Source organism: Macaca thibetana, chromosome 19 (assembly GCF_024542745.1).
Source record: "Macaca thibetana thibetana isolate TM-01 chromosome 19, ASM2454274v1, whole genome shotgun sequence".
In the NCBI taxonomy this organism is placed as follows: Eukaryota; Metazoa; Chordata; class Mammalia; order Primates; family Cercopithecidae; genus Macaca; species Macaca thibetana.
In genome coordinates this window covers 35,973,209-35,986,853 of record NC_065596.1, presented here as the reverse complement: position 1 = coordinate 35,986,853, position 13,645 = coordinate 35,973,209, and the positions used below count along the sequence as shown (strand labels likewise).

Below are 13,645 nucleotides of genomic sequence, written 5' to 3'. Positions count from 1 at the left end.
AAGAAAGAGGCTGCAGGGAGGCGGCAGGGGACAGGGGGGGTGGGAGGGGGCTGGCCGGCGGCTCAGGCATGGGGGGGAGGGGGTGGCGGGCGGGAGGGAGGGTGTCCAACTGCAGACACCCACACGGGAGACGGAGACGACGGCCAGGCGTGCTGCAGCCAGCGAAGTGCTGTGCTCAGAGATGCTCAGGGGGTGGCTGGCTGCAGGAAGGCGCAGGACAGGGGTTGGGGGACGTGTGCGTGGGGGTGCAGCACGAGCAGGAGAGGGCGCCCACCTGTCTTCTCTCTTGTCTGGTCAGGGAAATCCACTGAGACTGCTGCTAGGGTTGGGGCTTGGGCAGACCCAGGGGCTCTTGGTGCAGCAGCAAGAAGATTTGCAGCTAGACACCAGGAGGGACTTCCTGGGTTAGGAAAAGAGACTGAAAGACCCGTCCCTCCAGTCCTCCCCGTCACCGGTGGATCTGAGTGTGAAGCCCGCAGTCCCCAGCTGAGAGAGGAGAGTTTGAACTTCACCGTCCCAGAGGGAGCTGGGGTCGGGGGATAAGCAGCACAAGGGTCAAGGCTTGGGAAGGGGAGGGGCTCCACACACTCCTCCACACACTCACACACACCCCACTCCCTGCACACCAGGCAGCTGTGAGGTGGAAAAAATTCGGTAATAGGGAGCGTGACTCAGAAGGGCTGGCAGGGCCCAGGGCTGCCCCTGAGCTCACAGCCTCCCCTTCTCCCAGTCCAGCACCGCCCCCCAACAATTAATGTTAACTGGGGAAAGGAGGAGCCAGACAGAAATGGGCGGGGGGTGTCCGGAGACAGACTGGGAAAGGCATCAGAGATGAGACAGGCACACAGCGGTTCCAGGCTTTATTAACAAACGGTGTAAAAAACCAGATGGGTCTGGGGGAAGGGACAGGGCTGCCCATCTCAGCTCTCGACCGACCTTCCCGGAGAGGGGCCAGGCCTGGCAGCCCTGTGCACCGCGCCCGCTAAGCAGTCAACCTTGTCCCCTCCAAGCACAGGCATCTAACCCAATCTGGGTCCCAGGGAGGCGGAGTCGCAAACCCTAACTCGAGGGCATATTCTGCTGGGCCTCCTCTCCCCCTCCCCAGATAGCTCTCCCAGGCTTGGGGCACAGACTTTGCAGACATCCACCGGGGAGATTTCTCAGTGCAGACAGAGCTGAGGTAGGGGTTTTGGAGAGGCTGACCTCGAGAGGCCCCTGAGGGCCAGGAAGGAAAAGGAGTCATTTCACTCTTAGAAGCTCAAACACTCCAGACCTCACACTGCCGACTGCCGGGCACAGGCCAGGCTCCTCCCCTCGGCAGGCCTCTGTTTCTGGGCCCTGGGTGGCTGAGGACCCACCGAGGGAGAGCACTTAAAAGTACCTGCACACAGTAGGCGCTCTTCAGGTGCTGGCGCCCCTCCCTCCTTCCCTGCCCTGGCTGTCAGCCTGTAGCCTCACAGGTCTTTGCTGAATTCCCTCACCAGCGTGTAGCCCAGGCAGCCCCAGCCCCCCTCCGCCTGGTAGCCGCAGCCCTCCAGCATCCCCGCCACTCCCCAGGCAGCCACAGCCACGGGGACCACGAGCCGGGCCCGGGGCTCCCCCATGCCCCCAGCCCAGGCCCGAGCCCGGGCCTCCGCGAAGGCCAGCAGCCTCCTGCCCACGCCCCGGCGGCGGTGCCAGCGAGAGACAGACAGGCGGGTGACCCGGGCCCCGTCCCCTGCGTTCGTGCCAGGGGCCAGGGCCAGGACCCCACACACGTCACCGGAGCCCCGCACGGCCACCCAGGGCCCCCCCAGGCCACCCGGTGGAGGCAGTGAGCCCCATCGGGCCCGCAGGCCCAGCTTCACCGCAGTCACAGCCAGGAACACCGGCAGGAGGAGAGCCAGGGTGAAGGAGGCCAGGACAAAGCGCAGGCCGCTGCTGGCCGCCGCCAGGAGGAGCAGGGCCGGCGGCCGTGTCAAGGCATGGAGGGCCACGCGGTTTTCCGTGTCCTTCACGCCGGCCTGTGGGCAGGAGGGGTGGCTCAGCCATCCAAAACACTAGGGCCTCCTAGAGAGAGGTAGACCCTGCCCGGGGTGGGGCGAGGGCTCCCAAATGGGAAGGGAAAGCAGCACAGTCCGATGGTCACCAGTGTGGCACGCTGGGTGTGGAGTGAATGAACGAGAGTGAATGATGGATGGAAGAATGAATCAGGAGCTGTGGGGGCACTCAATTCAGTAGCAATGCCGCAGTGAGGCGCCAGGGAAGTAGGGACAGGGAGCCTGCCTCAGGCTGGAGTGGAGGCTGGAGGGGGGCTGCTAGGCTAGACTGGGGGGCTGGCTATGCTTTGAAGAGCTGGGGTCGGAGGCACAGAGCTGGCTGTTGCGTTGGAGTGCCAGGCCCCCTGGAGATGCGAGACTAGGGAGGGCGTTAGTGCTGCGGTCCCAATAGGGCTGGGGGGTGAGCCCCCGGCTGCCACACCTGCTGCAGCTTTCAGCAGCACCTCCAGCTGCTGAACACCTTCCCGGCCCCCAGGGCGGCTGAGGACCAGGAAGAAAAGATCCCGCTCCGGGGGTTCAGGCTGGCTCAGGTGGGTGGGAGGGGGTGGCTGAATCCACTTGCAATGCCCCCGCTTCCAGCCACTCCCAGGCCCCCTGGGGCCCCTGCCTCTCACCTTCAGCATCTCCAGCACCAGGGGCTTCTCATCCTCCCTCATCTCCCGCACTGACAGGTGGCTGGGGGCCATGGCAGCCCCCAGGCCCCCGCCCCCAAGAAGGGAGCTGGCGTCGTGCACCTGGTGAGAACACAAGCAGGTCAGCGCCAGGGGGGCACCTCTGTCCCCAAAGCCCCCCGAGGGGTGGGGAGCAGCAGCAGCAGCACTTCCCCGATCAGGACAATGAGAGCCCTCGGGACCCACAAGCGAGGCTCTGGGCAGGACAGGCGCCCCCCACAATACTCAGCGACCTTGCTAGTCTCCAGGACCCCCCTCCCCCGTATTACTCAGCGATCTACACTCCTAAACACGCTGTGGACGCCCACACTTTGCAGCACGGGGCTCCCTCCCAGGCACGGGGCCACGAGCCCCCTCCCCACATGCCGGAGAACGGACCACGCTCGCTCCGCCCCGGTCCCCAGCGCCCCCTCCCCCACAGTCGTCCCCGTCCCGCGCCACAAGAACAAGGACCCGCAAGCACCTGCACGGGTCGCCTTTGGTCCTTTGACAGGGTTTCGGGAGCGGGTCTGGAGGGGGTCGTCGGCGGAAGTGACGTCAGACCGCGCGCGCTGGGGGCGGGGCGTTGCCCGCTGCGGGTCGTAGCAACCGTTGCTAAGCTCCCGGGAGGGCGGGCGGGGAGCAGTGACCCTGCGGCGGGCCGGGAGGTGACCTCTCCTATCCCTAGAGAAGGAGCAACGGGGAAAGGGGACCTGGGGAAAAAGGGCAGCGGGCGCCGGCAGGAGACGGGCGGCGGGCTGGGGACCAGCGCGAGCTCCCGCCCCACGTTCCCTCGTTGCTGAGCAACCTGAGCGCGGGGCAGCGATGCCCGCGGGTGGATTCTCATGGGTGCCGCGCTCAGCATTCCCCAGCCCAGCGGCGCCCCACCCCCCCATCCCCAGGGACCCCATTCCCCCCACGGGGCGCCCGGGCTCGCAGGGCCCTCTCGCATAAGGATCCCCCTATTTCTCAGACGAGGGGTGCAGCAGGGCGACCTACAGTGAACAAGTGGCGCTCCCTGGAGTCAGATGCCACCACCTCCCCACTGTAATGACCCCTGCGTCTTTTGGTTTCAGGACAGGGGAACTGAGCCCCACGTAGTGGCTGGCCCCAGGACGCTGACCCAGGACGCACGAGTTAAGACTCCACGCTCCCAGGCGGGGGCTAGGACCATGACTTTCCCCCTCCGCTCCCCTCAGGAAAACAGAACACAGGCGGGGAGACTCGGGTCTTTATTAGGCAAGGCCAGCCTGCAGCACCCCGCCCAGCCCCGCCCCGGCTGGCAGTGAGTCGGGGTCTCTGTGTGGGGCGGGAGGGGAATCACCGGCTCTCCTCAAAACGTGTGCACCAGCTGGACTGCGGGTAGAGTCTGGACAATCTGGATGGAGGGCAGGCCCTGCGGGGTCATAACACCAGGCCCAGCTCCTGCGGGGACCACTTGTACCATCTGGGAGGCTGGAGCCGCGGGGAGCCCCGCGGGGCCCGAGGCTGGGCCTGAGGGCGGTGGGGCCAGGAGCTGCAGCGTGGCGGCGCCTCCTCCAGTGTTGCTGCTGTCCAGCAACTCAGTGGCTGGGGCGCTGCGGATGATGAGGAGTTTCTGTCCGGGTGGGCCGGTGGCAGGCGGCTCGGTCAGCCCAGGCGAAAGGGTTTCTACCTCCTGTACGCAGAGCCGGGTCTGCTCGCCATCGGCCCCGCTCAGCACCAGCACGCTCTGCAAGCCCTCATCCGTCTGGAGTGTCTCAAAGAGGACATCCTGGACCACACCGGTGCTGGCCTCACCATCCCCCGCCTCCCCGGGGCCGGGGCCCGTGAGCAACTCCTCAGCTGCTCCGCTCTGAACAACCAGCAGGTTGGGCGCCTCAGTAGCCACAGCTCCCCCACTGGAATTGGAAAGCTGGCCGGCCACAGGCTGGAGCTGGACCGTGGTCACCTCCTGTGCTGGCTGGAGCTGGACCGTGGTTACTTCCTGTGCTGGCTGAAGCTGGACCGTGGTCACCTCCTGTGCTGGCTGGAGCTGGACCGTGGTTACTTCTGGGGCTGGCCGGAGGGACTGGAGCTGCACCCCACTCACTTCCTGTGGCCCTGCCTCCCCACCCCCCACATTCTGCAGAACGATGAGGCTCTGCGCTGCCCCGCTGGCCCCTGCGCTGGCTGCTCCCTGCACCCCTAGACCCCCAGGGCCTGGCAGCCAGACCACTCCCGCCCCCTGGCTGGCTTTCCCCACTGCCCGCGGGCCCTGCCTTGCACGGCCGCTCCCAGCCCCAGCACTGGAGGAGGGCAGCAGGATGAGCTTGGGAGGTGCAGGAGGGGGCGGAGGTGTAGGGGGTTGCACGCTGCTAGGGATCAGCTGGAGGCCCTGGGCAGTTTGCACCAGGAGGAACGTCTGAGAGTTGGGCGCTGCTGGCCCCAAGCTCGGGGCCTGGGCCGTGCCCCCCGCCACCTCGAGGGAGAGCGTGGCCTGGAGGTGGGGCAGGACATGGACATCTTGGGTGGCTGGCGGGGCCCGGGCGGCAGCCAGTGGAGCAGGGGGCTGGGAGCCGGCGGCGGGGGCTGTGGTGCTGGGAGCCGTGTTGGCCGGGGCGTGCGTCCTCAGGTGCCGCTGCAGGTAGGCGGCCATAACGAAGCCGCGACCGCAGATGGGGCAGGTGAAGGGGCGCTCGGCTGAGTGCGTGCGCTGGTGCAGCAGCAGGTTGGAGGAGTGGGTGAAGGTCTTGGGGCAGAGCGGACAGCGGAAGGGCCGCTCGCCCGTGTGCACACGCTGGTGCTGCCGCAGGTTGGAGGTCTGCGCGAAGCTCTTGCCGCAGACACCGCAGGCGTGGGGCCTTTCGCCAGTGTGCACGTGGCGGTGGCGACGCAGGCACGACGTGTTGCGGAAGGCCTTGCCACACTCCCCGCAGGCGTAGGGCCGCTCGCCCGAGTGCAGCCGCAGGTGGTACTGGTAGTGGGACGACCATTTGAAGGTGAGGCCACACTGGCCGCAGGTGAAGGCCCGCAGGCCCGTGTGCACGCGCTGGTGGATAGCCAGCAGGGAGGAGCGCTTGAAGGCCTTGCCGCACTCGCCGCACTGGTAGGGCCGCTCGCCCGTGTGGTCCCGCAGGTGGTAGCGCAGCCCGGAGGAGCCCTTGAAGGCCTTGCCACACTCGGCACATTTGTAGGGCCGCTCCGCAGACGCGGGGGCGGACGGGGGTGGTGGCGGGGCAGAGGCGGCAGGCGCCAGCGGTTCCTGGGGACAGGTCACCTCGGCGGCCTCAGCCTGCGGAGGCGGGCGCCCGGCCGCCGCCTCTTCCACGTGGCACTGCTGATGAGCCAGGAGGCTGGCCAGCTGCGGGAAGGAGCCGTCGCAGCTGCCGCAGCGGAACGCTTGCCCGCCGGCAGTCCCGTGGCTGTGCTGGTGGCGGGAGAGCCCGGCCACCGTCCGGAAGGACTTGCCGCAGGGCAGACAGGCAAAGCCAGGGGCGGGGGCGGCGGCGGGAGGAGGGGGCTGCGGCAGAGGGGACGGTGGCTGGTCGGCCTTGGGCGCCTCGGCGGGTGCGTCCTGGGGCTGGGGCGCCGCCTCCGGCCCAGGGCACGGCTGGTGCTCCAGGAGCAGCTCCTCGCTGCTGAATCCCTGCTCGCAGCCATCGCAGCGGTACACCAGCTCCACCGTGGTCTCCGCCGCCGCCAAAAAGAGCTCGGGCACCATGGGCGGGGGCGGGGGGGGGGGGGGGGGGGGCGCGGGCGGGCTGTGGGGCTGGAGGTGCCGCTGCAGGTAGGCGTCGCACACGAAGACCTTGCCGCCACCACCGCTGGGCTCCCGGGGCTGGGGGGGCGGGCCCGCGGGGGCGGCACCCGGGGCGGGGGCAGGGGCGGCGCCGTGGGTGCGCTGGTGCAGCAGCAGGTTGGAGGAGTGGGTGAAGGTCTTGGGGCAGAGCGGGCAGCGGAAGGGCCGCTCGCCCGTGTGCACGCGCTGGTGCTGCCGCAGGTTGGTGCTCTGCGTGAAGCTCTTCCCGCAGACGCCACAGGTGTAGGGCCGCTCGCCAGTGTGCACATGGCGGTGGCGCCGCAGGCTGGACGAGTTCTTGAAGGCCTTGGGGCAGTCCGGGCACGGGTAGGGGCGCTCGCCTGTATGCTGTCTTAGGTGGTACTGGTAGTGGGACGACCACTTGAAGGCCAGGCCGCACTGGCCGCAGATGAAGGCCCGCAGGCCGGTGTGCACGCTGCGGTGGATCTGCAGCAGGGAGGAGCGCTTGAAGGCCTTGGGGCAGTCGGGGCACTGGTAGGGCCGCTCGCCTGTGTGGCCTCGCTGGTGGTAGAGCAGGGCCGAGGAGCCCTTGAAGGCCTTGGGGCAGTCTGGACACTTGTAGGGCCGCTCGCCTGTGTGCGTGCGCTGGTGGTGCAGAAGCCGGGACGACCACCGGAATGACTTGCCACACTCCCCACACTCGTACTGGGCCGCTGCGGCAGGGGCTGCAGGGCCTGGCTTCTCCCCGGCCCCCTCCGCAGTAGAGGCCGGGGCCATGTCCGCGTGGGAGCCAACCATCACACCTGGGGGAGGGATTCCGGGTCAGGGGCTCACCCCCGCACTGGGTCATCTCAACGCCAAACCCACACACTACCTCCCCGGGTCACCCACTTTGCAGGGGACCTTCCTTAGGATTAGGGTCTCCAGTGGTCCCAGTTTGCTTGGAACATGAGCAGGTGCCAGCGATGCTGGACTTTCAGTGCTGAAATGGAAACTCCCCAGCAAACTGGTGGTCACCCTCCTTAGGAGGCTGGCCAGGTCTGAGAAGGCGGGGCCCCGCCTTCAAGAGAGCAAGCGCTGCCTTTAGGAGTCTGCTCACTCCCTCTACAGACAGGTAGGGTCCCTGAAGACCACACACAGAGGGGCTCTCCGGGCTCTGCTCCTTGCTGCTCTCCCTCTAAGACTTTATCCTCCGCCTCGGCCTCAACACTCCTCCCACTGCCATACCCTAAACCTCTTCCTGCTAACTAAATCCTCCTCATGGGGCCAGACACGGTGGCTTACGCCTGTAATCAATCCTAGCACTTTGAGAGGCCAAGGCAGGCAGATCACCTGAGATCAGGAATTTGAGACCAGCCTGGCCAATGTGGTGAAACCCTGTCTCTACTAAAAATACAAAAATGAGCCCAGCGTGGTGGCAGGCGTCTGTAATCCCAGCTACTCAGGAGACTGAGGCAGGAGAATTGCTTGAATACAGGAGGTGGAGGTTGCAGTGTGAGCTGAGATCATGCCATTGCACTCCAGCCTGGGCAACAGAGAGAGATTCCATCTCAAAAAAAAAAAAGTGTCCTCATGGTCTGAGCCTGGAACAACCTACTTCCCACCACCACAAAGCCTTCTAGGTCACTCCCGCTTGGTGCTTCAACTCCCCAAATCCTTAGACTGTAGCCCATCCCCATCTACCACCCAGCCCGCCCTGCCTCCTCCAGCCAGCCCACATCCTCACTCCCGCCTGACCCTGCACAAATGCTGCAGGTGGCCATGACAGGCACCCCCTTGCCTGGCCTTGCCTGGCCTGGCCTCAGTCTCACTTTGCCTTCATGCCCATGAAATCTGCAGCCCCCTCACCATCACCCTCCCTGGCTCACACTACATGTCTCTGGTCCATGCACTCGCAGGTGTGCTGCTTTCTCCTGAAACCTCCAGCCCCTCCTCTCCCCTCCTGTTCTTGGCAGGCAACCCTGTCCTTGATCATGCCTCTGTGAAAACAAAGGTTCTCACATTCTGACCACGATACCAGTGGTTCTCAACTGGGACAAATTGTGCCTCTGACCCAGGGGACATCTGGCAGTGCCTGGAGGCATTCTGGGTTATCTGTTAACTAGAGAGGAAAGTGCTCCTGGCATCTGGTGGGAGGAGGCCAGGGATGCTGCTCAACACCCTACAATTCACAGGACGGCCCCGCAGCCGAGAACAATCCCAGCCACGATGTCAACAGTGCGAGGTCCAGAAACCCTGCGTGGTCCTTTCCCACAGGCCTGACCCGGTGCCCATGGACCCTGCCTTCCCACCCACATCCTCCACTTTTCCTCCTCTCCTGGACCATTCCCATGTGCAGAACCAACAATCTATGTCTCCCATCTTTAAAAACCAAAAATCTCTTCACTCCACTTCCCTGTCCAGCTGCGAACTCATTTCTCCATTCCTTCATAGCAGAGCAACTCCAGTGTCAACCCGCTCTTTCCCCGCTCAAACCCCTTCAGTCCCACACTGGTGCCCCCACTCCACCACGGCCTCGGTGGTGCATGGCCCGCAGTGGCTCACCTGTCGCTGGGTCCGTGGCCCGCCTCCCCTTGGCCTCCAGGATACCTCGCTCCCTCGCTGTCCTCCTTCACCTGTCACCCCCTCTCAGTCTCCAGCCTGGTTCCTTCTCACCTCCCTGACCTCTCGATATGGGAGCACCCGGGGCTCGGGCACCCCTTGGTCCTCTTCTCTCTGTCCTCTCTCCCTGGGAGCCCCCACCCACTCTCAGGACTCCACCATCTACGAACAATGACTCCAGGTCTCCAGCGCTGTGAGACCTACCCTCTGAATACCACACCACCTGCTAGACTGTGCCATCTGAACGCCTCGTAGACACCTCAAACTTAACGTGCCCAAAATCTATAGTCTTTTGCTCCTCGCCCCCAACTTCTACTCCATCCATAGCTTCTCCATCTCTGAAAACGGCAGCGGTCTTCTTCCTCAGGCCAGAGGCTCCTCGCCTCCTCTCGACCACCTCTGTCAGCAGATTCCCCTTCCAGCCGGAACATATCCGGGATCTGGCCGCTTCTCACAGGCCTCCACCTTGATCTGAGGCACTACTGTCTCTCTCCCAGGCAGCTGCAGCAGCCTCCCCACGGATCTCCGTGTTTCCACCCGTGCCCTGCCCACCCTTCTGTTCCCAATACAGCAGCTGAAGTGAACCAGTCAACAGGGAGGGCTGGGCATTGCATTCCTGTGCTCAGAAATCTGCCACAGCTCTGGTCTTCGAGCCTGCTGACTTCCTGCAGGCTGCGGCCTGTCCCCTCCCTGACTTGTCCTCCTGCTGTCCTCACCGGCCCCCTACCCCTGGTCACTCTGGTCACCCAGGATGGCCAGGCAGACCTGCTCCCACTTCAGGGCACCTGCCTAGAACCGCCCCTTCCTTTCCACCTGTGCCCACTGCTCTCTTTCGCCTCCGAGTCTTCGCTGAAATCCACTCTGTGAGAGCTTCCCTGACAGCCTTATTGAAATCTACAATCCCTTCCAACTCCCCATTCCCTTTTCCTGCCTTATTTTTCCCCCACAGTGATGATCACCTTTTAATGTACTGTACAGCCAGGGATTCTCAGCCTCAGAATGGTCTGTGGGGCCAGACCTGTCCTGTGCACTGTAGGGTGTTTAGCAGCATCCCTGGCCCCTGGCCTTGACCCACTGGACGCCTGACATTGGCCTATGAAGCCTTCCCCTACACTGTCCACAAAGCTCACTCCTGCACTTCCAAGTCTTAGCCGCAATGTCGCCCGAGGGGAGCACCGCTGCCCCCAGATGAGAACCGCTGCCCCCAGATGAGAACCGCTGCCCCCAGATGAGAACCGCTACTATATGACCAGTGTGTTCTCTGTTTTATTCTGTCTCACCATGCTAGAATGTCAACGCTGTGAAAATAGGGGCTTCTGTCTGGTTCACTGTTGTATGCCATCCCAGTGCCTACAATAATGTCTGGCAGAGTGTGTGCTCAGTAAACAAGTTTTAAATGAATGAAGCCTGGGCATCCCCTTCGGACAAGCTATAAGAACTTCTTGGTTTTTTGTTTTGTTTTGTTTTTTGAGACAGGGTCTCACTCTGTCACCGAGGCTGGAGTGCAGTGGCGCGATCCTCGGCTCACTGCAACCTCCGCCTCCCGGGTTCAAGCGATTCTCCTGCCTCAGCCTCCCGAGTAGCTGGGATGACAGGTGCGTGCCACCAGGCCCGGCTAATTTTTGCATTTTTACTAGAGACGGGGTTTCACCATGTTGCCCGGGCTGGTCTTGAACTCCTGGTCTCAAGTGATCCGCCCGCCTCGGCCTCCCAAAGTGCTGGCACTCCAGGCGTGAGCCACCGCGCCCAGCCAAGAACTTCCTTTTTAAAAGATAAGCGTACCCTTTAATATGTAAGCAGGTTAGATCGCGCCATTGCACTCCAGCCTGGGCAACAGAGACTCCGTCTCCAAAAAAAGAAAAAAAGGAAAAAAAGAACCTTCTGATCCTAAGAAGCTGCACGTGCCTTTGAGAAGGCCGAGCATCTCCTTAAACGCGATATCCGTGCCCTGAAACAGCGGGGTCCCATTTAGCAAGAAGAGAGCATCCCCTTTAAAAGGCCGCGCCACACCCTTTTAGCAGGCTGGACTTCCCCTTTAAGGGGATGCTGCCACTGCAGACCCATCTCCACCTTTGTTGAGCTAAACTAGGGATCCTTTTGAAGCAACCAGGACTCAGGAGTTTTTGCTTCAACGTTTGGGAAACGGCCACTGGCTTTTAATGAGATAACCGCCTTTTAAGGGAGAAAGTTTGTTTTAAGTCAGAAAGCTTCTGTAAAAATGCAAAGCCTGACCCGCCCTCTCAATGCAGCTCCTTGCCCTTTAAGAGGGCGGAGCCGGCCCAGCGGGCAAAAGTCGGCGGTGAAATAGCGACCTCCCCTTTAAGATACCCCTTCCGGCTTCACGCTCCCCCCTCCCACCCCCAACGTCTCCGCCCTCCGGTCCCTCCCCCCACCCCCGCCCCTCCGGTCTCTCACCTGCGGCCCCAATCGGGGGAACGAGGGTGGCAGCCCCAGGACCTTCTCGCGGGGGTCGACGGGAAGGTGGGGCCCCGGCAGCGGCGGTGCAGCTGTGGGGGCCGGGGAGGGGGGGCGGGGGCGCACTCCCTCCCAACGGCCCCCGGCGCGAGGCACCCAACCTTTATCGGCGGCCTCTCGCGCACACAAACCCCGACGTCTCCGTCGGCGCGTCACGACGCACGTACGCCGAGTTCCCGCCCCCGGACCCTCCCATTGGCTGCCCGAGTCCTCGACGAGGTCGGGCGCAGGCGGTGCGCGGCATCCTGGGAGTTGTAGTTCTCGCAGTTGTGGTCCCCGACTCCAGCTGTCAGGTCTTGGGGGCCGAGGCCCCGGTGAGCCCAAGGCGGGGGACGGCCAGCTCGAGACGCGCGGTCGCAAGTTCACCTTTATTAGTCCCGATTCCCTCTCATCTGCAGAAAAATCCTTCCATGCACCACGGTTGTACAAAACTCCCTCCCATGAAGCGGGCCCCGCCCCCAGGGTGTAATCGCTCCTGCGGGAAACCGAGGCCTGGAGCGCTTTCCGTCCCTCAGTAGAGCCACGTGCTCAGGATTTTCGGGCGTGTGCTTCGTGCACGCTCATCCAGACGCTGCAGAACCTGGTTCCTGCTGGGCAAAGGTCCGTTCAGGGAGCCTGGAATCCAGAGACTCCTTACGGGGTTTTCGTGGGAGACCGAGCTGCTCCAGAACCCTTTTCCACGCCCCACCCCCCCGCCCAACCCAGCGTTCCAGCCACGTTGGCTTTTCTGAGGGTCATGCAACGCAGTTTCTCAGCCAGAGCACTAGTGCCATTTGGGATGGACTCTGCCGTGGGGACTGTCCTATGCACTGTAGGGTGGTGAGCAGTATCCCGGGCCTCCACCCACTAGATGCGGGTAGCATCCCCCAGCCCCGCTCCACACACCCCTTAGGAGAGCTCAGAATATCTCCAGATGGAGATCTTCGCGGTGGCTCACACCTGTAATCCCAGCACTTTGGGAGGCTGAGGCAGGCAGATCACTTGAGGTCAAGAGTTCGAGACCAGCCTGGCCAACATAGTGAAACCCTGACTCTACTAAAAGTACACAAATTAGCCGGGCACGGTGGCAGGTGCCTGTAATCCCAGCTACTCAGGAGGCTGAGGCAAGAGAATCACTTAAACCCAGGAGTTGGAGGTTGCAGTGAGCCAAGATCATGCCACTGCACTCCAGCCTGAGTGACAGAGTGAGACTCCGTGTCAAAAAAAAAACAAACAACAAAAAAGAATATCTCCAGACATTGCCAAATGTTCACTAGTTGAGAGCCACTGCTCAAAGGCAGTCCCCTCGGCCTGAAGGCCATTCTGTATGCTGTTTCTCAGACCAGAAGGCCCTTCTGCCCTTAACCCATCCCTGCCCAGCAAGATTGTGGGGAAAAGAAAGAGATTAGCCTGTTACTGTGTCTATATAGAAAGAAGTAGACATAAGAGACTCCATTTTGTTCTGTATTTGAGATGCTGTTAATCTGTGATCCTACCCCCAACCTTGTCCTTGCAAGAGACATGTGCTGTGGTGACTCAAGGTTTAAAGGATTTTGGGCTGTGCAGGATGTGTCTTTGTTAAACAAGTGCCTGAAGCAGCTTGCTGGTTAAAAGTCATCACCATTCTCTTAATTTCAACTACCCAGGGACACTTACACGGCCAAAGGTCGCAGGGACCTCTGCCTAGGAAAGCTAGGTATTGTCCAAGGTTTCTCCCCATGTGATAGGCTGAAACAATGCTGCTAAAAGGTTTATGGAGATATTTGCATATGCATCTCAAGGCACAGCATTTTCCTTTAAACTTATTCATGTCACAGAGATCTTTGTTCATATGTCTTACTGCTGATTTCCTCCCTACAGTGATCCTATTGTCCTGCCACTCCCTTATCTTTAAGATGGTAAAGATAATTATCAATAAATACTAAGGGAACTCAGAGACCGGTGCCAGCGTGGGTCCTCTGTAAGCTGAGCTCCGGTCCCCTGGGCCCACTTTTTCTTTCTCTATACTTTGTCTCTGTGTCTCATTTCTTTTCTCAAGTCTCTCGTTCCACCTAACGAGAAACGCCCACAGGTGTGGAGGGGCAGGCCACCCCTTCAGAGATCCCGCTGGAAAGCCTCCTGTGCTAGGTGGTGTCCCTCTTACATGCTCAGCGACATTTATCTATGTCCCATGACAGCGG

At 62.4% G+C, this 13,645-nt stretch overlaps 4 protein-coding genes across 6 annotated transcripts in view; 1 reads left to right on the top strand and 3 right to left on the bottom strand.

The window, feature by feature from the left end:
- Nucleotides 1–13,645, top strand: part of ZNF579 (zinc finger protein 579) — a 179,262-nt gene that overhangs the window by 92,767 nt on the left and 72,850 nt on the right. Inside the window, exon 1 of the mRNA XM_050771726.1 lies at nt 6,494–6,497. The gene's annotated coding sequence lies outside the window, so the exon portion shown is untranslated. Of the gene's footprint in view, nt 6,498–13,645 lie in introns of the transcript that reaches the window.
- ZNF580 (zinc finger protein 580) overlaps nt 1–13,645 on the bottom strand; it is a 209,189-nt gene that overhangs the window by 159,534 nt on the left and 36,010 nt on the right. Inside the window, exon 1 of one of the 3 annotated variants that reach the window (XM_050771853.1) lies at nt 7,244–7,247. The exons of the other annotated variants lie outside the window; for them this stretch is intronic. The gene's annotated coding sequence lies outside the window, so the exon portion shown is untranslated. Of the gene's footprint in view, nt 1–7,243; nt 7,248–13,645 lie in introns of those variants that run through there. 3 annotated transcript variants of the gene reach the window in all.
- On the bottom strand, nt 848–3,553 carry NAT14 (N-acetyltransferase 14 (putative)). Its single transcript, XM_050771776.1, has 3 exons — nt 3,174–3,553; nt 2,654–2,773; nt 848–2,003 (listed from the first exon to the last, which is right to left on the bottom strand). The coding sequence occupies exons 1-3, from the start codon at nt 3,534–3,536 to the stop codon at nt 1,455–1,457; spliced, it is 1,032 nt and encodes a 343-aa protein (XP_050627733.1). The 5' UTR covers nt 3,537–3,553; the 3' UTR covers nt 848–1,454.
- ZNF628 (zinc finger protein 628) lies at nt 3,903–11,613 on the bottom strand. The gene is made up of 2 exons (XM_050771883.1): nt 11,427–11,613; nt 3,903–7,213 (listed from the first exon to the last, which is right to left on the bottom strand). Exon 2 carries the CDS (start codon nt 7,206–7,208, stop codon nt 4,023–4,025), a length of 3,186 nt encoding a protein of 1,061 aa, XP_050627840.1. The 5' UTR covers nt 7,209–7,213; nt 11,427–11,613; the 3' UTR covers nt 3,903–4,022.